The sequence below is a fragment of the Heteronotia binoei genome, chromosome 7 (assembly GCF_032191835.1).
Source record: "Heteronotia binoei isolate CCM8104 ecotype False Entrance Well chromosome 7, APGP_CSIRO_Hbin_v1, whole genome shotgun sequence".
NCBI lineage: Eukaryota > Metazoa > Chordata > Lepidosauria > Squamata > Gekkonidae > Heteronotia > Heteronotia binoei.
In genome coordinates this window covers 4,678,283-4,702,273 of record NC_083229.1, presented here as the reverse complement: position 1 = coordinate 4,702,273, position 23,991 = coordinate 4,678,283, and the positions used below count along the sequence as shown (strand labels likewise).

General features: G+C 50.8%; 1 protein-coding gene across 1 annotated transcript in view; it reads left to right on the top strand.

Moving 5' to 3' along the window:
* The window catches only part of NAPRT (nicotinate phosphoribosyltransferase), a 95,943-nt gene extending 72,332 nt beyond the window's left edge, over nt 1–23,611 (top strand). Inside the window, exons 9-13 of the mRNA XM_060243167.1 lie at nt 1,948–2,028; nt 3,285–3,387; nt 18,069–18,226; nt 21,064–21,171; nt 23,506–23,611. Coding sequence (XP_060099150.1) covers nt 1,948–2,028; nt 3,285–3,387; nt 18,069–18,226; nt 21,064–21,171; nt 23,506–23,565 — 510 coding nt within the window. The 3' untranslated portion in view covers nt 23,566–23,611. The remainder of the gene's footprint in view (nt 1–1,947; nt 2,029–3,284; nt 3,388–18,068; nt 18,227–21,063; nt 21,172–23,505) is intronic.
* Nucleotides 23,612–23,991: the final 380 nt, after the last annotated feature.

The window sequence follows — 23,991 nt, the reverse complement described above, 5'->3', positions numbered from 1 at the left end:
AACAGCCTGCTGAGGTTCACCTGATGAATCAGGGCAGGAGGGAGCTCATTTTTCTGCTGGCCAGCTTCTGTTAATTCAAGGCTGGCTACACGGGGCTTCTCTTCTCCTGCAGAGTCCCCACTATTGCTGAGCCCTGGCTGACCCCCGATAGCAGGGAGGGTAGCAAGAAGTTTTCATGGAGCCAATAATCTTTGGAATGGTACAGTTTAGGTGTTCAAAGCACAGCTAAGAAGGAAATTTCCTGTTAAGAACCTCAGAAGAGCCCTGCTGGATCAGACCAGGGGTCCATTTGTCCATCATTCTGTCTCATACAGGGGCCAACCAGTTCCTCTGGAGGGCCAACAACAGGGCAGAGAGGCCGAGGCCTTCCCCTGAGAAGAACATCAGAAGAGCCCTGCTGGATCAGACCAGGGAGGGTCCATCTAGTCCAGCCTCCTGTCTCACTCAGGGGCCAGCCAGTTCCTCTGGAGGGCCAGCAACAGGGCAGAGAGGCCGAGGCCTTCCCCTGAGAGGAACATCAGAAGAGCCCTGCTGGGTCAGACCAGTGAGGGTCCACCTAGTCCAGCCTCCTGTCTCACACAGGGGCCAACCAGTTCATCTGGAGGGCCAGCAACAGGGCAGAGAGGCCGAGGCCTTCCCCTGAGAAGAACATCAGAAGAGCCCTGCTGGGTCAGACCAGTGAGGGTCCACCTAGTCCAGCCTCCTGTCTCACACAGGGACCAACCAGTTCCTCTGGAGGGCCAGCAACAGGGCAGAGAGGATAAGGCCTTCCCCTGAGAAGAACATCAGAAGAGCCCTGCTGGGTCAGACCAGTGAGGGTCCACCTAGTCCAGCCTCCTGTCTCACACAGGGGCCAACCAGTTCATCTGGAGGGCCAGCAACAGGGCAGAGAGACCGAGGCCTTCCCCTGAGAAGAACATCAGAAGAGCCCTGCTGGGTCAGACCAGTGAGGGTCCACCTAGTCCAGCCTCCTGTCTCACACAGGGGCCAACCAGTTCATCTGGAGGGCCAGCAACAGGGCAGAGAGACCGAGGCCTTCCCCTGAGAAGAACATCAGAAGAGCCCTGCTGGGTCAGACCAGTGAGGGTCCACCTAGTCCAGCCTCCTGTCTCACACAGGGGCCAACCAGTTCATCTGGAGGGCCAGCAACAGGGCAGAGAGGCCAAGGCCTTCCCCTGAGAAGAACATCAGAAGAGCCCTGCTGGGTCAGACCAGTGAGGGTCCACCTAGTCCAGCCTCCTGTCTCACACAGGGGCCAACCAGTTCATCTGGAAGGCCAGCAACAGGGCAGAGAGACCGAGGCCTTCCCCTGAGAAGAACATCAGAAGAGCCCTGCTGGGTCAGACCAGTGAGGGTCCACCTAGTCCAGCCTCCTGTCTCACACAGGGACCAACCAGTTCCTCTGGAGGGCCAGCAACAGGGCAGAGAGGCCGAGGCCTTCCCCTGAGAAGAACATCAGAAGAGCCCTGCTGGGTCAGACCAGTGAGGGTCCACCTAGTCCAGCCTCCTGTCTCACACAGGGGCCAACCAGTTCATCTGGAGGGCCAGCAACAGGGCAGAGAGACCGAGGCCTTCCCCTGAGAAGAACATCAGAAGAGCCCTGCTGGGTCAGACCAGTGAGGGTCCACCTAGTCCAGCCTCCTGTCTCACACAGGGACCAACCAGTTCCTCTGGAGGGCCAGCAACAGGGCAGAGAGACCGAGGCCTTCCCCTGAGAAGAACATCAGAAGAGCCCTGCTGGATCAGACCAGTGAGGGTCCATCTAGTCCAGCCTCCTGTCTTACACAGTGGCCAACCAGTTCATCTGGAGGGCCAACAGGGCAGAGAGGCCGAGGCCTTCATAAGAACCTCAGAGGAGCCCTGCTGGATCAGACCAGGGGCCCATTTGTCCATCATTCTGCCTCACACAGGGGCCAACCAAATCTCTTCTTTCCTCTGTCCCATCAGGGAAATGAAATTGACATGATTGGCGTTGGGACTCACCTGGTGACGTGCCCACTGCAGCCTTCCCTGGGTTGTGTCTACAAGGTAAGTGCTTTCTTCCCCAAGATCCGTGGGTGGGAGATGCAGTGTGTGTGTGTGTGTGTGTTTGTGTGCGTGTGCGCGAGGGGGGCGGATTCCTGGATTTCTTCAGTTCTGTAGAGAAGCATAAAGTTCTGTGGCACCTAAAGATAAAGCGATGTATTGCAGTGGGAGCTTTCATGAGCCAGGGACCAAGTTGTGGTCAGATCCATCTCACTGAGGGTACAAGACAATATTGCATTGAGCCCCGTGGCACAGAGGGTTAAAGCTGCAGCGCTGCAGTCCTAAGCTCTGCTCACGTCACGACCTGAGTTCGATCCCAGCAGAAGCTGGTTCAGGTAGCCAGCTCAAGGTTGACTCAGCCTTCCATCTTTCCGAGGTCGGTCAAATGAGTACCCAGCTTGCTGGGGGGAAAGCGTAAAAGATTGGGGAAGGCAAGGGCAAACCACCCCGTAAAAAAGTCTGCCGTGAAAACGTTGTGAAAGCAACGTCACCCCAGAGTCAGAAACGACTGGTGCTTGCACAGGGGACCTTTCTTTTCCTTAAGCCCTTAAAGAACCCCGTGGCACAGAGTGGTAAAGCTGCAGTACTGCAGCCCTAAGCTCTACTCACGACCTGAGTTCGATCCCTGGCGGAAGCTGGGTTTTCAGGTAACCGGCTCGAGGTTGACTCAGCCTTCCATCCTTCCGAGGTTGGTCAAATGAGTACCCAGCTTGCTGAGGGGGGAAGTGTAGATGACTGGGGAAGGCAATGGCAAACCGCCCCATAAAAAGTCTGCCGTGAAAACGTTTTGAAAGCAACGTCACTCCAGAGTTGAAAACGACTGGTGCTTGCACAGGGGACTACCTTTACCTTTTTGTTTTAAGCTTTCATGTGCGTGCAAGTGAGAAAGGTGGACTATAAATAATGTAAATAATGATAAACAAGTATGTGTTCTAAAGGCACTGGAGCTCTCATACTATGTATGATTTCTATGTAGGAGCTTCCTGCATCCCCCCCCCCCCCCACTCCTCAAGGTCCTGGGGAACCAGAAACTTGCTTTTGAAAAGCCAAATATTTTAAGAACCCCTTCTGTCTTCCAAATCATGCTGTGTTAGCAGAATGACTTTCATATAGTTCCCTCCCCCCCCCCCCTGACTCTTGGGAGACATACTCTCTCCGCACACCTGACCGGCTTCCCTCATTTCCCTTCCTGGCTTATTGCTCCCACCAGGTACCCGAGACCAAAGCCACATTGGTTTAATTTCCCGTTCTTCCCCTAGCTGGTGAAAGTCAATGGCTGCCCACGACTGAAGGTGACCGAAGATGAAGAGAAGACCACTATTCCGGGAAGCAAAGTGGTCTACAGGCTTTGGGATGCTGCTGGTGAGCGCTGTGTGTTTGTAGCTATTTACAATGGAAGGGACTGTGGTAGAGTGTCTGTTCTTCATGCAGAAGGTTCTAGGTTCAGTCCCTGCCAACTCTAGTGGCACCTTCCTCTCTTGGAAAAAGAGGAGTGTGGACCTCTGAATCCCAGAGCCAGGAGGTAACATCAGGGGAAGGCCTTGGCCTCTGTTGCTGGCCCTCCAGAAGAACATGTTGGCCACTGTGTGAGACATCTTCTGATGTTCTTATGAAAGCCTTGGTCTCTCTGCCTTGTTGAGGAACTGGTTGACCACTTTGTGAGGCATTATGCTGGACTAGATGGACCCTCCCTGGTCTGATCCAGCAGGGCTCTTCTGGTATTCTTCTCACGGGAAGGCCTCGGCCTCTCTGCCCTGTTGTTGGCCCTCCAGAGGAACTGGGTGGCCACTGTGTGAGACTGGAGGCTGGACTAGGTGGACCCTCACTGGTCTGACCCAGTAGGGCTCTTCTGATGTTCTCCTCAGGAGAAGGGCTCTTGCCTTAGAGAGCCAGTTTAGTGTAGTGGTTAAGTATGTGGACTCTTATCTGGGAGAACCGGGTTTGATTCCCCAACTCCTCCGCTTGCACCTGCTAGCATGGCCTTGGGTCAGTCATAGCCCTGGCAGAGGTTGTCCTTTAAAGGGGCAGCTGCTGTGGGAGCCCTCTCCAGCCCCACCCACCTCACAGGGTGTCTGTTGTTGGGGAGGAAGGTAAAGGAGATTGCGAGCCGCTCTGAGACTCTTCGGAGTGGAGGGCGGGATATAAATCCAATATCTTCTTCTTCTTCTTCCTCTACGCCCTGTTGTTGGCCCTCCAGAGGAACTGGTTGGCCACTGTGTGAGACAGGAGGATGCTGGACTAGATGGACCCTCCTTTGTCTGATCCGGCAGGACTCTTCTGATGTTCTTCTCAGGGGAAAGTCTTGGCCTCTGTGCCCTGTTGTTGGCCCTCCAGAGGAACTGGTTGGCCACCGTGTGAGACAGGAGAATGCTGGACTAGATGGACCCTCCTTGGTCTGATCCGGCAGGGCTCTTCTGGTGTTCTTCTCACGGGAAGGCCTCAGCCTCTACGCCCTGTTGTCGGAACTCCTGTTGTTGGAACTGGTTGGCCACTGTGTGAGGTAGGATGCTGGACCAGATAGACCTCTGATCTGATCCAGCAGGGCTTCTCTTATGTTCTGATGTGACTCAGAGTGTTGGACTGGAGGGGCCACTGGCCTGATCCAACATGGCTTCTCTTATGTTCTGATGTGACACAGAGTGTTGGACTGGAGGGGCCACTGGCCTGATCCAACATGGCTTCTCTTATGTTCTTATGTGACACAGAGTGTTGGACTGGATGGGCCACTGGCCTGATCCAACATGGCTTCTCTTATGTTCTTATGTGACACAGAATGTTGGACTGGAGGGGCCATTGGCCTGATCCAGCAGGGCTTCTCTTATGTTCTGATGTGACACAGAGTGTTGGACTGGATGGGCCACTGGCCTGATCCAACATGGCTTCTCTTATGTTCTTATGTGACACAGAGTGTTGGACTGGATGGGCCATTGGCCTGATCCAACATGGCTTCTCTTATGTTCTGATGTGACTCAGAGTGTTGGACTGGATGGGCCATTGGCCTGATCCAACATGGCTTCTCTTATGTTCTTATGTGACACAGAGTGTTGGACTGGTTGGGCCATTGCCTGATCCAACATGGCTTCTCTTATGTTCTTATGTGACACAGAATGTTGGACTGGATGGGCCATTGGCCTGATCCAACATGGCTTCTCTTATGTTCTTATGTGACCCAGAGTGTTGGATTGGATGGGCCATTGGCCTGATCCAACATGGCTTCTCTTATGTTCTTATGATAAGAGAAGCCATGTTGGATCAGGCCAGTGGCCCATCCAGGCCAACACTCTGTGTCACACAGTGGCCCTTGTGTGACACAGAGTGTCTAATAGCCACTGATGGACCTCTGCTCCATATTTTTATCTAACCCCCTCTTGAGAAGCTGGCTATGCTTGTAGCCGCCACCACCTCCTGTGGCAGTGAATTCATGTCATATTTGATAATTGGCTCAGAAATCAGCATCTTGGACTTCCATTTCCATTTTTAAAAATGAGTCATCTTTTCTAGAGAGATGCTAAAATAGTGGTGGAATTTATGCAGTACTTATGAGTGTTCCAAGCTCTCGGCATGCCTCCTAACTGTAGGATCTTAGTAACAACCCTGTAAGGTAGGCTAGAATTGTTATCCTGTATTCTGGATGTGGGCCTGAGGCTGGAAAAACAGGAGCTCACTGGAAGCCATATATTTATTTGACACTGTGCTAATCCTGCCCTGCCTCCAAAGAAGAAGATATTGGATTTATATCCCACCCTCCACTCCGAAGAGTCTCAGAGTGGCTCACAATCTCTTTTATCTTCCTCCCCCACAACAGACACCCTGTGAGGTGGGTGGGGCTGGAGAGGGCTCTCACAGCAGCTGCCCTTTCAAGGACAACCTCTGCCAGAGCTATGGCTGACCCAAGGCCATTCCAGCAGGTGCAAGTGGAGGAGTGGGGAATCAAACCCGGTTCTCCCAGATAAGAGTCCGCACACTTAACCACTACACCAAACTGGCTCTCCAGAGATCCAGTTAGCAACAGACCTTTTTAGAGGTCATCGTCTCTTCAAAAAAATGAGGGCAGAAGGTTGGCAGGGGGACTGCTCCGAGATAAGTTGTTTTTCGTGTGGGCTGCTCCCTGCATTCCTGTACCCCAATTTCGTCACACTTTGTTAGAATTTAGAGCTGATCACACTTTGCACCCTCGTGATGGGGTCGACTCCAACACTCCCTCTAAGCTGCAGTCTTGTGAGCAAAAATTCTACTTTTTGAGCCACTGGCATTAAAGTTGTGAGCGACTGCATAAAACAGTTTGCTCTGGAGCCATTTTCCCTGTGCGAAGACAAAAATGTGTGAGCAGAGGCTAAAAAACTGTGAGCTAGCTCACACTAACAAGAAGACTGAAGACTGCAGATCTATAACCCCCCCCCCCTTCTCTCTGAATCAGAGACTCAGAGCGGCTTACAATCTTCTATATTTTCTTCCCCCACAACAGACACCCTGTGAGGTGGGTGGGGCTGAGAGAGCTCTGACTGAAACTGCCCTTTCAAGGACAGCTCTTCAAAAGCTCTGGCTGACCCAAGGCCATTCCTGCAGGTGCAGGTGGAGGAGTGGGAAATCAAACCCGGTTCTCCCAGGTAAGAGTCCAGGCACTTAACTACTACATAAGAACATAAGAGAAGCCATGTTGGATCATGCCAATGGCCCATCCAGTCCAACACTCTGTCACACAGTGGCCAAAATATATATTCACTGTGGCTAATAGCCACTGATGGACCTCTGCTCCATATTTTTATCCAATCCCCTCTTGAAGCTGGCCATGCTTGTAGCCACCACCACCTCCTGTGACAGTGAGTTCCACATGTTAATCACCCTTTGCGTGAAGAAGGACTTCCTTTTATCCGTTCTAACCCGACTGCTCAGCAGTTTCATTGAATGCCCACGAGTTCTTGTAGGGAGAAAAGTACTTCTTTCTCTACTTTCTCCATCCCATGCATTATCTTGTAAACCTCTATCATGTCACCCCGCAGTCGACGTCTCTCCAAGCTAAAGAGCCCCAAGCGTTTTAACCTTTCTTCATAGGGACTACACCAAACTGGTTCTAACGCAGCTTAGAGGGAATACTGGTCTCCAACGTACTTAATTTGGCAATCCTATGGCAGTAGATCAATGAACGGAAGGAATGGTTTTCTTTTTAATTTTCTGATCTGCTCGACTGTCTGCAATGTCCCATTTTAGGTGGTGGGGCAGGTGGTTGCTTTTTATTCTCCCCCCTCCCCTTGTAGTAAGAGAGAATAAATTTGTTTAAATGCGCAGAAATGCAAGGAGTTTTTGCTGTGCTGAGATGTTTTCCAAATTGTGCTCGATTTAACTTTTACTACAGTTGGGTAAAGTTCAGTCTGCTGCCGGTTTTCCTCCTCCCACCCCCACCCTTCACCCCCCACATTGTTCCAGGCTCTTGGGAACTGCTATGCTGTGAAAAGGCCAAAAGTTGCTAAGCAACGCGGCTCAGAGCCCTGGGGTTTGCCTCCAGCACTAGGTGTTCAGAAATGCACTGCCATGGAACACGGAAGTTCCATTTAGCTGTGTTTGTTGTTCACGGAGCTGCAATGCAAATTCGCTCTTAATCTTTTTTAATTTAAGTTTTAAAAAGCCTTCTTGGGATCTTCTGCAGAATGCATTCAGCTCCATCTGACAAATCAGGAGAGAGCAGCTTTTTAGAGGGAGAGAGTTGTAGAGAAGTTGCATGCAGGAGCGCTTTAACTGTTTCCTCCCATAAGAACATCAGTGAAGCCATGCTGGATCAGGCCAATGGCCCCTCCAGTCCAACACTCTGTGTCACATAAGAACATAAGAGAAGCCCTGTTGGATCAGGCCAATGGCCCATCCAGTCCAACACTCTGTGTCACATAAGAACATAAGAGAAGCCCTGTTGGATCAGGCCAATGGCCCATCCAGTCCAACACTCTGTGTCACATAAGAACATAAGAGAAGCCATGTTGGATCAGGCCAATGGCCCCTCCAGTCCAACACTCTGTGTCACATAAGAACATAAGAGAAGCCCTGTTGGATCAGGCCAATGGCCCCTCCAGTCCAACACTCTGTGTCACATAAGAACATAAGAGAAGCCCTGTTGGATCAGGCCAATGGCCCATCCAGTCCAACACTCTGTGTCACATAAGAACATCAGAGAAGCCCTGTTGGATCAGGCCAATGGCCCCTCCAGTCCAACACTCTGTGTCACATAAGAACATCAGAGAAGCCCTGTTGGATCAGGCCAGTGGCCCCTCCAGTCCAACACTCTGTGTCACATAAGAACATCAGAGAAGCCCTGTTGGATCAGGCCAATGGCCCCTCCAGTCCAACACTCTGTGTCACATAAGAACATCAGAGAAGCCCTGTTGGATCAGGCCAGTGGCCCATCCAGTCCAACACTCTGTGTCACATAAGAACATCAGAGAAGCCATGCTGGATCAGGCCAATCGCCCCTCCAGTCCAACACTCTGTGTCACATAAGAACATCAGGGAAGCCATGTTGGGTCAGGCCAATGGCCCCTCCAGTCCAACACTCTGTGTCACATAAGAACATAAGAGAAGCCCTGTTGGATCAGGCCAGTGGCCCCTCCAGTCCAACACTCTGTGTCACATAAGAACATCAGAGAAGCCATGTTGGGTCAGGCCAATGGCCCCTCCAGTCCAACACTCTGTGTCACATAAGAACATAAGAGAAGCCCTGTTGGATCAGGCCAGTGGCCCCTCCAGTCCAACACTCTGTGTCACATAAGAACATCAGAGAAGCCATGTTGGGTCAGGCCAATGGCCCCTCCAGTCCAACACTCTGTGTCACATAAGAACATAAGAGAAGCCTTGTTGGATCAGGCCAGTGGCCCCTCCAGTCCAACACTCTGTGTCACATAAGAACATAAGAGAAGCCTTGTTGGATCAGGCCAGTGGCCCCTCCAGTCCAACACTCTGTGTCACATAAGAACATAAGAGAAGCCTTGTTGGATCAGGCCAGTGGCCCCTCCAGTCCAACACTCTGTGTCACATAAGAACATAAGAGAAGCCTTGTTGGATCAGGCCAGTGGCCGCTCCAGTCCAACACTCTGTGTCACATAAGAACATAAGAGAAGCCTTGTTGGATCAGGCCAGTGGCCCCTCCAGTCCAACACTCTGTGTCACCTAAGAACATAAGAGAAGCCCTGTTGGATCAGGCCAGTGGCCCATCCAGTCCAACACTCTGTGCCACATAAGAACATAAGAGAAGCCCTGTTGGATCAGGCCAGTGGCCCCTCCAGTCCAACACTCTGTGTCACATAAGAACATAAGAGAAGCCCTGTTGGATCAGGCCAGTGGCCCCTCCAGTCCAACACTCTGTGCCACATAAGAACATAAGAGAAGCCCTGTTGGATCAGGCCAGTGGCCCCTCCAGTCCAACACTCTGTGTCACATAAGAACATAAGAGAAGCCCTGTTGGATCAGGCCAAGGGCCCCTCCAGTCCAACACTCTGTGTCACATAAGAACATAAGAGAAGCCCTGTTGGATCAGGCCTTTGGCCCCTCCAGTCCAACACTCTTTGCCACATAAGAACATAAGAGAAGCCCTGTTGGATCAGGCCAATGGCCCATCCAGTCCAACACTCTGTGTCACATAAGAACATAAGAGAAGCCATGTTGGATCAGGCCAATGGCCCCTCCAGTCCAACACTCTGTGTCACATAAGAACATAAGAGAAGCCCTGTTGGATCAGGCCAATGGCCCCTCCAGTCCAACACTCTGTGTCACATAAGAACATAAGAGAAGCCCTGTTGGATCAGGCCAATGGCCCATCCAGTCCAACACTCTGTGTCACATAAGAACATAAGAGAAGCCCTGTTGGATCAGGCCAATGGCCCATCCAGTCCAACACTCTGTGTCACATAAGAACATAAGAGAAGCCATGTTGGATCAGGCCAATGGCCCCTCCAGTCCAACACTCTGTGTCACATAAGAACATCAGAGAAGCCCTGTTGGATCAGGCCAATGGCCCATCCAGTCCAACACTCTGTGTCACATAAGAACATAAGAGAAGCCCTGTTGGATCAGGCCAGTGGCCCCTCCAGTCCAAGACTCTGTGTCACATAAGAACATCAGAGAAGCCCTGTTGGATCAGGCCAGTGGCCCATCCAGTCCAACACTCTGTGTCACATAAGAACATCAGAGAAGCCATGCTGGATCAGGCCAATCGCCCCTCCAGTCCAACACTCTGTGTCACATAAGAACATCAGAGAAGCCATGTTGGGTCAGGCCAATGGCCCCTCCAGTCCAACACTCTGTGTCACATAAGAACATAAGAGAAGCCCTGTTGGATCAGGCCAGTGGCCCCTCCAGTCCAACACTCTGTGTCACATAAGAACATCAGAGAAGCCATGTTGGGTCAGGCCAATGGCCCCTCCAGTCCAACACTCTGTGTCACATAAGAACATAAGAGAAGCCCTGTTGGATCAGGCCAGTGGCCCCTCCAGTCCAACACTCTGTGTCACATAAGAACATCAGAGAAGCCATGTTGGGTCAGGCCAATGGCCCCTCCAGTCCAACACTCTGTGTCACATAAGAACATAAGAGAAGCCTTGTTGGATCAGGCCAGTGGCCGCTCCAGTCCAACACTCTGTGTCACATAAGAACATAAGAGAAGCCTTGTTGGATCAGGCCAGTGGCCCCTCCAGTCCAACACTCTGTGTCACCTAAGAACATAAGAGAAGCCCTGTTGGATCAGGCCAGTGGCCCATCCAGTCCAACACTCTGTGCCACATAAGAACATAAGAGAAGCCCTGTTGGATCAAGCCAGTGGCCCATCCAGTCCAACACTCTGTGCCACATAAGAACATAAGAGAAGCCCTGTTGGATCAAGCCAGTGGCCCATCCAGTCCAACACTCTGTGCCACATAAGAACATAAGAGAAGCCCTGTTGGATCAGGCCAGTGGCCCCTCCAGTCCAACACTCTGTGTCACATAAGAACATAAGAGAAGCCCTGTTGGATCAGGCCAAGGGCCCCTCCAGTCCAACACTCTGTGTCACATAAGAACATAAGAGAAGCCCTGTTGGATCAGGCCTTTGGCCCCTCCAGTCCAACACTCTTTGCCACATAAGAACATAAGAGAAGCCCTGTTGGATCAGGCCAATGGCCCATCCAGTCCAACACTCTGTGTCACATAAGAACATAAGAGAAGCCATGTTGGATCAGGCCAATGGCCCCTCCAGTCCAACACTCTGTGTCACATAAGAACATAAGAGAAGCCCTGTTGGATCAGGCCAATGGCCCCTCCAGTCCAACACTCTGTGTCACATAAGAACATAAGAGAAGCCCTGTTGGATCAGGCCAATGGCCCATCCAGTCCAACACTCTGTGTCACATAAGAACATAAGAGAAGCCCTGTTGGATCAGGCCAATGGCCCATCCAGTCCAACACTCTGTGTCACATAAGAACATAAGAGAAGCCATGTTGGATCAGGCCAATGGCCCCTCCAGTCCAACACTCTGTGTCACATAAGAACATAAGAGAAGCCCTGTTGGATCAGGCCAATGGCCCATCCAGTCCAAGACTCTGTGTCACATAAGAACATCAGAGAAGCCCTGTTGGATCAGGCCAGTGGCCCCTCCAGTCCAAGACTCTGTGTCACATAAGAACATCAGAGAAGCCCTGTTGGATCAGGCCAATGGCCCCTCCAGTCCAACACTCTGTGTCACATAAGAACATCAGAGAAGCCCTGTTGGATCAGGCCAGTGGCCCATCCAGTCCAACACTCTGTGTCACATAAGAACATCAGAGAAGCCATGCTGGATCAGGCCAATCGCCCCTCCAGTCCAACACTCTGTGTCACATAAGAACATCAGAGAAGCCATGTTGGGTCAGGCCAATGGCCCCTCCAGTCCAACACTCTGTGTCACATAAGAACATAAGAGAAGCCCTGTTGGATCAGGCCAGTGGCCCCTCCAGTCCAACACTCTGTGTCACATAAGAACATCAGAGAAGCCATGTTGGGTCAGGCCAATGGCCCCTCCAGTCCAACACTCTGTGTCACATAAGAACATAAGAGAAGCCCTGTTGGATCAGGCCAGTGGCCCCTCCAGTCCAACACTCTGTGTCACATAAGAACATCAGAGAAGCCATGTTGGGTCAGGCCAATACCCCTCCAGTCCAACACTCTGTGTCACATAAGAACATAAGAGAAGCCTTGTTGGATCAGGCCAGTGGCCCCTCCAGTCCAACACTCTGTGTCACATAAGAACATAAGAGAAGCCTTGTTGTATCAGGCCAGTGGCCCCTCCAGTCCAACACTCTGTGTCACATAAGAACATAAGAGAAGCCTTGTTGGATCAGGCCAGTGGCCCCTCCAGTCCAACACTCTGTGTCACATAAGAACATAAGAGAAGCCTTGTTGGATCAGGCCAGTGGCCCCTCCAGTCCAACACTCTGTGTCACCTAAGAACATAAGAGAAGCCCTGTTGGATCAGGCCAGTGGCCCATCCAGTCCAACACTCTGTGCCACATAAGAACATAAGAGAAGCCCTGTTGGATCAGGCCAGTGGCCCCTCCAGTCCAACACTCTGTGCCACATAAGAACATAAGAGAAGCCCTGTTGGATCAGGCCAAGGGCCCCTCCAGTCCAACACTCTGTGTCACATAAGAACATAAGAGAAGCCCTGTTGGATCAGGCCTTTGGCCCTTCCAGTCCAACACTCTGTGTCACTTAAGAACATAAGAGAAGCCCTGTTGGATCAGGCCAGTGGCCCCTCCAGTCCAACACTCTGTGCCACATAAGAACATAAGAGAAGCCCTGTTGGATCAGGCCAGTGGCCCCTCCAGTCCAACACTCTGTGCCACATAAGAACATAAGAGAAGCCCTGTTGGATCAGGCCAGTGGCCCCTCCAGTCCAACACTCTGTGTCACATAAGAACATAAGAGAAGCCCTGTTGGATCAGGCCAGTGGCCCCTCCAGTCCAACACTCTGTGTCACATAAGAACATAAGAGAAGCCATGTTGGATCAGGCCAGTGGCCCCTCCAGTCCAACACTCTGTGCCACATAAGAACATAAGAGAAGCCCTGTTGGATCAGGCCAGTGGCCCCTCCAGTCCAACACTCTGTGTCACATAAGAACATAAGAGAAGCCCTGTTGGATCAGGCCAATGGCCCATCCAGTCCAACACTCTGTGTCACAGAAGAACATAAGAGAAGCCATGTTGGATCAGGCCAATGGCCCATCCAGTTCAACACTCTGTGTCACATAAGAACATAAGAGAAGCCCTGTTGGATCAGGTCAATGGCCCATCCAGTCCAACACTCTGTGTCACAGAAGAACATAAGAGAAGCCCTGTTAGATCAGGCCAATGGCCCCTCCAGTCCAACACTCTGTGCCACACATAAGGACATAAGAGAAGCCATGTTGGATCAGGCCAATGGCCCCTCCAGTCCAACACTCTGTGTCACACATAAGAACATAAGAGAAGCCATGTTGGATCAGGCCAATGGCCCCTCCAGTCCAACACTCTGTGTCACACAGTGGCCCAAAAATTCAGGTGCCATCAGGAGGTCCATCAGTGAGGCCAGGACACTGGAAGCCCTCCCACTATTGCCCCCCTCCCAGCACCAAGAATACAGAGCATCACTGCCCCAGACAGAGTTCCAACAATACGCTGTGGCTAATAGCCCCTGATGGACCTCTGCTCCATATGCTTATTCAATCCCCTCTTGAAGCTGGCTATGCTTGTAGCCGCCACCACATCCTGTGGCAGTGAATTCCACATATTAATCACCCTTTGGGTGAAGAAGGACTTCCTTTTTCTATTGTAACCCGACAGCTCAGCAATTGCAGCTGTCGTCCTGAGGCTCACCCGCTCCCCACATTTCCTCTCACATGATCCTAGGTGCATGTTTGCCCCTGCAGATGGGCATCAGACTCTGCCCACGAAGCGGGAAGGAAGCTTCTCTGCTTCCAGATCTCTTTCCCTGTCCCAGTAGCTTTTCCGTACTAGATGGCAGCGGTCTGGATTCTGTTGCATGCATTTGTACGTCAACATTGCAGCAGGATGTGGAACTAGTGGCCATAGCCTGTGATGGTGAATTCCATAAGCCAGGTTTGTACGGCATGAAGAATTCATTGCAGGCATTCAGGGTCCTCTATAAGAGTGACGCTTAACAGCATTTTCCCTTTCACTGATGTGAAGAGGAGACTGGATTTCTCCCCCTGCCCTGGTGTAGTGGTTAAGCGTGCAGACTCTTATCTGGGAGAATTGGGTTTGATTCCCCACTCTTCCACTTGGTCCTGCTGGGATGGTCTTGGGTCAGCCATAGCTCTGGCAGAGCTATCCTTGAAAGGGCAGTTTCTGTCAGAGCTCTCTCAGCCTCACCCACCTCACAGGGTGTCTGTTGTGAGGAAGGAAGATAAAGGAGATTGAAAGCCGCTCTGAGATTTGGAGTATCATCTTATTCTTATTCTTCACTCGGAGTCTCAGAGCGGCTTACAATCTCCTTTCCCTTCCTCTCCCCAGAACAGACACCCTGTGAACAATACTCTCTCTCCAAGCTGAGAAGTCTTGTGAGCAAAAATTCTACTTTGTGAGCCACTGGCCTTAAAGTTGTGAGCTAATGCATAAATTCATTTGCTCTATGGCCACATTTCCCGAGCTAAGACAAAGATGTATGAGATGTACAAAACCGTGAGCTAGCTCACACTAAGCTTAGAGGGAACACTGTCTGTGAGGTAGGTGGGACTGAGAGAGCTCTCCTGAGAACTGCTCTTGAGCAGAACCGCTCTGAGAGAACTTGCGACTGATCCAAGGTCACACCAACAGCTGCCTGTGGAGGAGTGGGGAATCAAACCCAGTTTTCCAGATTAGAGCCTGCGCATTTAACCACTACACCAAACTGGCTCTCTCGGTTTATTGAGGAATGAGGACTTCATTTTCAAGTCTGGGCTCGACACATAACTGCCATCGTATTCAGTTAGATCAGAATCCAGCAGCAACATAGAGAGCAGCACGGATTCCCCCTGAAACTGTCATCTATGCTTACTGCATACTGCCATTGCGTCAAGAGGCCGTACTGTCCATACAGTTGACATCATGGCCTCTGCTCCAGATAAAAGTGGCTGTTTAATATCAAATTGCCTAGCACAAGGGCCTTACCGCGCCACAATGGGACAAAATATGGAACTCATCTGTTGATGGTGATGATATTGGATTTATATCCCGTCTTCCACTCTGAATCTCAGAGTCTCAGAGCAGCTCACAATCTCCTTTACCTTCCTCCCCCACAACGGACACCCTGTGAGGTGGGTGGGGCTGAGAGAGTGCTCCCAGAAGCTGCCCTTTCAAGGACAATTCTGCAAGAGCTATGGCTAGGGTTGCCAAGTCCAATTCAAGAAATATCTGGGGACTTTGGGGGTGGAGCCAGGAGACTTTGGGGGTGGAGCCAGGAGACATTGGGGTGGAGCCAAGATCAAGGCTGTGACAAGCATCATTGAACTCCAGAGGGAGTTCTGGCCATCACATTTAAAGGGACGGCACACCTTTTCAATTCCTTCCTTCCATAGGAAATAATAAAGGATTGGGGCACCTTCTTTTTGGGCTCATAGAATTGGACCCCCTGGTCCAATCTTTTTGAAACTTGGGGGGTATTTTGGGGAGAGGCACTAGATGCTATACTGAAAATTTGGTGCCTCTATCCCAAAAAACAGCCACCCCAGAGCCCCAGATACCCGCGGATCAATTCTCCATGATTTTCTATGGGAATAAATCTCCATGGGGAATAATAGAGTTCCCAGCAGACATTTCCCTCCCCTCCCTTCCCCTCCCCCCACTTTCTGACGACCCTGAAGCAGGGGGGGGTCTCCAAACCGGGGGATCCCCTGCCCCCACCTGGGGATTAAGTAACCCAATAACAATAGAGAATCACAGATAAATGACTAGCAAGGGAGCCCCTAAGGGTTCTGTGACTAAACCAGCCTCCAATACGCTCAACAAATTCTCATTAAAGTTTATAACAGAAACATAAACAAACACTTAGAGCAATCAATTGTACATAAGATGAAGTCATACAATATGCATGCTCCTTGAAAAGGTCAAAATAGGTGAAGTTCTATAATATGCACAGTCTTTCTTGGGACCAGTACTCCTTCAAATGGTTTCAACCAAGAACTGGCAAGATAGAGCCTTCTTCACGAATCAAACTGCGGTAGAAAAAAAGCCAACAGCAGCAGACAGCTACGAAGGCGGCGCCTCTCTGCCTTCCCTTCTCTGAAGCTTCCACAGGCTGAGTGAAGAAGAATACAAACTAAATATGCAAATAATACTTTCAAAAATCATTTCAAATGTTCAAATGACCCATTTTACCTTAATGCAAAAAAATGACACAATTGACAATGGAAATCAATCCTTCAAGTGCAATGTCAGTGATGTTTATAATGTGGTGCTCCAGCGACCATTAAAACCCACTATACAGGCATACAATATAAACACATTTACACGTGTTCAAAGTTAACATACTCATTTAAAGGAGCCACATCAAGTCTACTGAGTTGGGAGTGAGCAGTGAAGTGGCCAAGTTTGCGGATGACACTAAATTGTTCAGGGTGGTGAGAACCAGAGAGGATTGTGAGGCACTCCAAAGGGATCTGTTGAGGCTGGGTGAGTGGGCGTCAACGTGGCAGATGCGGTTCAGTGTGGCCAAGTGCAAAGTAATGCACATTGGGGCCAAGAATCCCAGCTACAAATACAAGTTGATGGGGTGTGAACTGGCAGAGACTGACCAAGAGAGAGATCTTGGGGTCGTGGTAGATAACTCACTGAAAATGTCAAGACAGTGTGCGTTTGCAATAAAAAAGGCCAACACCATGCTGGGAATTATTAGGAAGGGAATTGAAAACAAATCAGCCAGTATCATAATGCCCCTGTATAAATCGATGGTGCGGTCTCATTTGGAGTACTGTGTGCAGTTCTGGTCTCCGCACCTCAAAAAGGATATTATAGCATTGGAGAAAGTCCAGAAAAGGGCAACTAGAATGATTAAAGGGCTGGAGCACTTTCCCTATGAAGAAAGGTTGAAGAAAGGTAGCTTGGAGAAACGTCGACTGCGGGGTGACATGATAGAGGTTTACAAGATAATGCATGGGATGGAGAAAGTAGAGAAAGAAGTCCTTTTCTCCCTTTCTCACAATACAAGAACTCGTGGGCATTCGATGAAATTGCTGAGCAGACAGGTTAAAACGGATAAAAGGAAGTACTTCTTCACCCAAAGGGTGATTGGCATGTGGAATTCTCTGCCACAGGAGGTGGTGGTGGCCACAAGCATAGCCACCTTCAAGAGGGGTTTAGATAAAAATATGGAGCAGAGGTCCATCAGTGGCTATTAGCCACAGTGTGTGTGTATATATAAAAAAATTTTGCCACTGTGTGACACAGAGTGTTGGACTGGATGGGCTATTGGCCTGATCCAACATGGCTTCTCTTATGTTCTTATGTACTGATGCTGCAAACACTCATATAAAACAGGACAAATCACATTCATTGTTTAAACCATTTGGTTGGAGAGAATTACATTTAAAAATCCAGAATGCCTCACGTTGTAATAACCATTTGGTAACATCATTTCTATTATATACATTGGAGTTGAATTTTTCGACAACACAAAATCTTAAAGCCTCGGGAGCATGTTTCTTTGCTGTGAAATGTTCCACCAAAGGAGCTATCTCAGAGCTGTCCTTGAAACGGCAGCTGCTGTGGGAACTCTCTCAGCCCCACCCACCTCACAGGGTGACTGTTGTGGGGGAAGAAGATATAGGAGATTGTGAGCTGCTCTGAGGCTCTGATTCAGAGAGAAGGGCTGGGTATAAATCTGCAGTCATCTTCTTCTGGTGTGTTCTGGCTTTGGGGACTAGGAATTTTCTGATGGCAGAGGCAAACGGCTTCCCAAATTATACAGAAATGCACCTCATGCCTGTGTGGAGAACTGTTGGGGTGCAACTGGGTTTCTCTGACCACCTACTGCATTCTCAGAGTGCTGCTGAGCTGACAGTCACTTTCCTATCAACAGGGTTCCCACATATGGACCTCATGGCCTTGGAGGAAGAGGCTCCCCCTCGGGCCGGGGAGGAAGTTGAGTTCTGGTTGCTGGGAAGAACCAGAGAGGCTGGAAAGGTGACTCCCACCGCTGTGGAAATCCTGCATCGTCTGTACCTCAAAGATGGGCAGGTAGGGGGAAAATTCCTTTTAAGAACATCAGAAGAGCCCTGCTGGATCAGACCAGTGAGAGTCCATCCAATCCAGCATCCTGTCTCACACAGGGACCAGCCAGTTCCTCTGGAGGGTCAACAACAGGGAAGAGAGGCCAAGAGCTTCCCCTGAGAAGAACATAAGAAGAGCCCTGCTGGATTAGACCAGGGAGGGTCCCTCTAGTCCAGCCTCCTGTCTCACACAGTGGCCAGCCAGTTCTTCTGGAGGGCCAGCAACAGGGCAGAGAGGCCGAGGCCTTCCCCTGAGAAGAACCTCAGAAGAGCCCTGCTGGGTCAGACCAGGGAGGGTCCATCTAGTCCAGCCTCCTGCCTCACACAGTGGCCAGCCAGTTCCTCTGGAGGACCAACAACAGGGCAGAGAGGCCGAGGCCTTCCCCTGAGAAGAACATCAGAAGAGCCCTGCTGGGTCAGACCAGGGAGGGTCCATCTAGTCCAGCCTCCTGTCTCACACAGGGGCCAACCAGTTCCTCTGGAGGGCCAACAACAGGGCAGAGAGGCTGAGGCCTTCCCCTGAGAAGAACATCACAAGAGTCCTGCTGGATCAGACCAGGGAGGGTCCATCTAGTCCAGCCTCCTGTCTCATACAGTGGCCAATCAGTTCCTCTGGAGGGCCAACAACAGGGCAGAGAGGCCAAGGCCTTCCCCTGAGAAGAACCTTAGAAGACCCCTGCTGGATCAGTCCAGGGAGGGTCCATCTCGTCCAGCCTTCTGTCTCACACAGTGGCCAGCCAGTTCCTCTGGAGGGCCAACAACAGGGCAGAGAGGCCAAGGCCTTCTCTTGATTAGAACATCAGAAGTTCCCTTCTAGGTCAGACCAGCGAGGGTCCATCCAATCCAGCCTCCTGTCTCACACAGTGGCCAGCCAGTTACTCTAGGGTAGAGAGGTGGAGGCCTTCCCCTGAGAAGAACCTCAGAAGAGCCCTGCTGGATCAGACCAGGGAGGATCCATCCAGTCCAGCATCCTGTCTCACACAGAAGCCAATCAGTTCCTCTGGAAGGCTGACAACAGGACAGAGAGGCCGAGGCCTTCCCCTGAGAAGAACATCACAAGAGCCCTGCTGGATCAGATCAGGGAGGGTCCATCTAGTCCAGCCTCCTGTCTCACACAGTGGCCAACCAGTTCTTCTGGAGGGTCAACAACAGGGCAGAGAGGCTGAGGCCTTCCCCTGAGAGGAACATCAGAAGAGCCCTGCTGGGTCAGACCAGGGAGGGTCCATCTAGTCCAGCCTCCTGTCTCACACAGTGGCCAGCCAGTTCCTCTGGAGGGTCAACAACAGGGCAGAGAGGCCAAGGCCTTCATTAAAACATCAGAAGAGCCCTGCTGGATCAGGGAGGGTCCATCTAGTCCAGCCTCCTGCCTCACAGAGTGGCCAACCAGTTCTTCTGGAGGGCCAACAACAGGACACAGAGGCCGAGGCCTTCCCCTGAGGTTGCCCTCTGGCTCTGGGAGTGGGGGAGAAGGCTGTTGTCTTCATGGCCCTGTGGGTGTCAAGTCCCCACGTCTTTCAATAACGAGACTCTTTGTATTTTAGATAAGTTCACTTATTGTAAAAGAGCATGGTATCTCATAGACGCTGTCAGTGTGGAAACTGACTAGCAAGATCAGAGCAAGGATTAGGCCTTTAGTAGCCAGCTGCGCATATTTCAAACTGCTAAAAGGTTACAGGTTAGAATAGCAATACTACATCACTAATAATACAATGAGGCATGCAGGAACTGAAAAGGGAAAGGAAGACCTGGGAATTGAAAGGGAGGATCAAAGACCTTGAACACTTTAGCTTCACCATCTCACATTCTTTAGAACAGGGTTTTCCAAACTTTTCTTTCCTGTGGCCTGGTTAATTTTACACTTCTGCTTTGTGACCCACTAAAATTTGGGGGTGGAGCCAGGAGACTTTGGAGGTGGAGCTGGGAAACAGGAATTATGTCATTTCCTGTAGTCTCAAGGGTCAAGTGATGTCACTTCTGGGGTACACTGAACCAAAACTCTACCTTTTCCTGTGATGTCACTTCCAGAATGTCCACCAGTGGGGCTAGGGCACTAGAAGCCCTCCCACTGTTGCTTCCCCCCCTCCCAGCACCAAGAATACAGACAGAGCATCACTTGCAGGGAAAGAAAGAAAGAAGGGGGGGCAAAGAAAAAAAAACTTTCCTCACCATCAGATGACCTCAACCAGCAAAAATTCTGCCCAGAATTTGGAAAAAGGGGGGGGGGAGAGAAGGAAGGAGAGGCAGCCCAGCTCCTTTCTGCACAACACAGATGGGGGAAGGAAGGAAGGAAAACAGAGCTCAGACTTTGCAGCCTGTGTCAATCTTCAAGGTTAGCTTTTCTCTGCACAACAGAGAGACACAGGGGGAAGGAAGCTCAGGCTTTGCAGCCTGTGTCAGTCTTCAAGGCTAGCTTTTATATGCACAACAGGGAGATGGGGGAAGGAAGGAAGCAGAGCAGAGGTCATGCTTTGCTGGGGGCGGGGCTAGCTTTGGCTTTTCTTGTGACCCGGTAGTGACGCTTCCGTGGCCCGGTACCGGGTCACGACCCTGCAAATGGGAAACACTGCTTTAGAAGACACAACACAGGCCTAAGCTGTAAAACTTAAGTTACTGCAGCAAACGGTTAGGAATAAACAGGGGACTTGACAGTGGGTTTCCCAGGAGCATCGGGCTGCAGGCAGGATATTGATCCTCAATAGGCCACTAGACTGATCCAGCAAGACCCTTTGGATTCTGCTCTTGTCCCCCAATGCAGTCTCTCAGGTCCCCACAGTTGTGAACATGTTTCCTCCTTCTCCAACCAAGGTCTTCCAGGCACTCCCCAGCCTTGACGAGATCAAGAAGCACGCCCAGGCCTCCTTGAGCAAGCTCAGCCCCGCCCACAAGAGGCTGCAAGATCCAGAGGCCTTCCAGGTATGAGGCTCATGCAGATGCTCATAATTCAGAGGAATTATACCAGGGGTATCGAACTCCTTTGTTATGAGGGCTGAATCTGACATAAATGAGACCTTGTCGGGCGGGGCCAGGTGTGACATAACATTCTAGGTAGCAGATATATAATCGTAAGAACCTAAGAGAAGCCATGTTGGATCAGGCCAGGGGCCAATCCAATCCAACACTGTGTGTCACAGAAGAACATAAGAGAAGCCATGTTGGATCAGGCCAATGGCCCATCCAGTCCAATGCTCTGTGTCACAGAAGAACATAAGAGAAGCCATGTTGGATCAGGCCAATGGCCCATCCAGTCCAACACTCTGTGTCACAGAAGAACATAAGAGAAGCCATGTTGGATCAGGCCAATGGCCCCTCCAGTCCAACACTCTGTGTCACAGAAGAACATAAGAGAAGCCATCTTGGAACAGGCCAATGGCCCATCCAGTCCAACACTCTGTGTCACAGAAGAACATAAGAGAAGCCATGTTGGATCAGGCCAATGGCCCATCCAGTCCAACACTCTGTGTCACAGAAGAACATAAGAGAAGCCATGTTGGAACAGGCCAGTGGCCCATCCAGTCCAACGCTCCATGTCTCACAGTGGCCAAAAAACTCAGGTGCCATCAGGAGGTCCATCAGTGGGGCCAGAACACTAGAAGTCCTCCTACTGTGCCCCCCCAGCACAAGAATACAGAGCCTCACGGCCCAGACAGAGTTCCAACAATACGCTGTGGCTTATAGCCATTGATGGACCTCTGCTGCTCCATATGCTTATCCAATCCCCTCTTGAAGCTGGCTGTGCTTATAAGAACATGAGAAGCCATGTTGGATCAGGCCAGTGGCCCATCCAGTCCCACACTCTGTGTCACACAGTGGCCAAAACACCCAGGTGCCATCAGGAGGTCCACCAGTGGGACCAGGTCACTAGAAGCCCTCCCACTGTTGCCCCCCCAGGCACCAAGAATACAGAGCATCATTGCCCCAGGCAAATAGTTCCATAAGAACATAAGAAAAGCCATGTTGGATCAGGCCAGTGACCCATTCAGTCCAGCACTCTGTGTTACACAGTGGCCAAAAACCCCAAGTGCCATCAAGAGGTCCACCAGTGGAGCTAGAAGCCTTTCCACTGGCGCCCCCCCCCCCAAGCGCAAGAATACAGAGCATCACTGCCCCGGACAGAGAGTTCCAACAATACGCTGTGGCTAATAGCCACTGATGGACCTCTGCTCCATATGCTTATCCATTCCCCTCTTGAAGCTGGCTATGCTTGTAGCCGCCGCCACCTCCTGTGGCAGTGAATTCTACATGTTAATCACCCTTTGGGTGAAGAAGTACCTCCTTTTATCCGTTCTAACCCGACTGCTCAGCAATTTCATTGAATGCCCACGAGTTCTTGTATTGTGGGAAAGGGAGAAAAGTGCTTCTTTCTCTACCTTCTCTATCCTATGCATAAACTTGCAAACCTTGATCATGTCACCCCGCAGTCGACATTTCTCCAATCTTTATAAAAGACACAGACAAACACAATTAAAGATTTTTTACAAATTTAAAATAAAACATGTTTAAAACATTAACACTCGTTGGTCTTAAAGGTGCTTTCTTTGTATCTCTCCTGCGCAATCCAGGGAATCAGGCAAAGGAAGCTCTGGTTCTTTTCCTCCTTCCCCAGGAGATCAGAAGGCTGAGGTGCCCTGGCCAATAGAATGAAGAGAGGCTTGGCTCAGTTGTTCGGCTGTGAGATTGAGAGCCTAGGAAAGCAAGCTGTCCCCCCCTTTCCTCCCCAAGGGAGGAGCCTCAGCCAATAGAAGGAAGAGAGGCTTGGCTCAGTAGCTCTGCTGTGCGATTGAGAGAGCCTGGCAAAGCAAGCTATTCTTCCCTTCCTTCCCAAGGGAGGAACCTCAGCCAGTGTTTCCTCTAAGCTGAGTTAGCGTAAGCCAGCTTTCAGGTTTTTAGCTCACACATTTTTGTCTTAGCTCAGGAAGGATGACCCCAGAGCACACTAATTTATGCAGTAGCTCACAAAGTAGAATTTTTGCTCACAAGACACTGCAGCTTAGAGGGAACACTGACCTCAGCCAATGGTCCTGTGCGCTTGAGCAAGCCTGCCAAAGCAAGGGGGAAATCTGTCTTCTAGGAGACTGAGTCACAGCCCGCTTTGAGTGGCAGGTGCTTCCAAGCCATTTCAGGAGTTCCTTTTGATTGGGGCTGCCAGAGATCGAACCAAGGACCTGCCGGGTGCCTTCTAGTACTGAGTTGTGGTCCTCTGGGAGTGCTCTCCTTCGCTTCTCACCTTCCGCCTTCCTTCATCCTCAGGTCGCCGTGACCCAGAAGCTCCACATGCTCCTTACTGACCTTCAGCGAGGCAGCCGGTGAAACACCAGTCTTCGCAAACATCAACTTGGGACCAAACGCTGAGCAGAGCCACCTCTTGCTACAGACACACATCCTCCCCACCCACCCCCCTTTACTCATTTCTGAAGAACTAAATACCTTTCTTTTTTAATGCAAGGTACATCCTAGTGATTCCTAGGGCTTGGTCTGTGTATCCGGTTCCTACTCGATAGTTGCGTAGACACAACAGCCTGGCGGTGTTGCCCAGAAGCCCGTTGCCTGCCAAGGAGTAGGGCTGATCTCAGCTTCCCCTGATGCTTTGCCCCGCAGACTGTAGAGCAGGGGTGTCAAACTAATTTGCTATGAAGGCCGAATCCTGACATAAATCCGGACATAGGAGAGCCAGTTTGGTGTAGTGGTTAAGTGTGCGGTGTCTTATCTGGGAGAACCGGGTTTGATTCCCCGCTC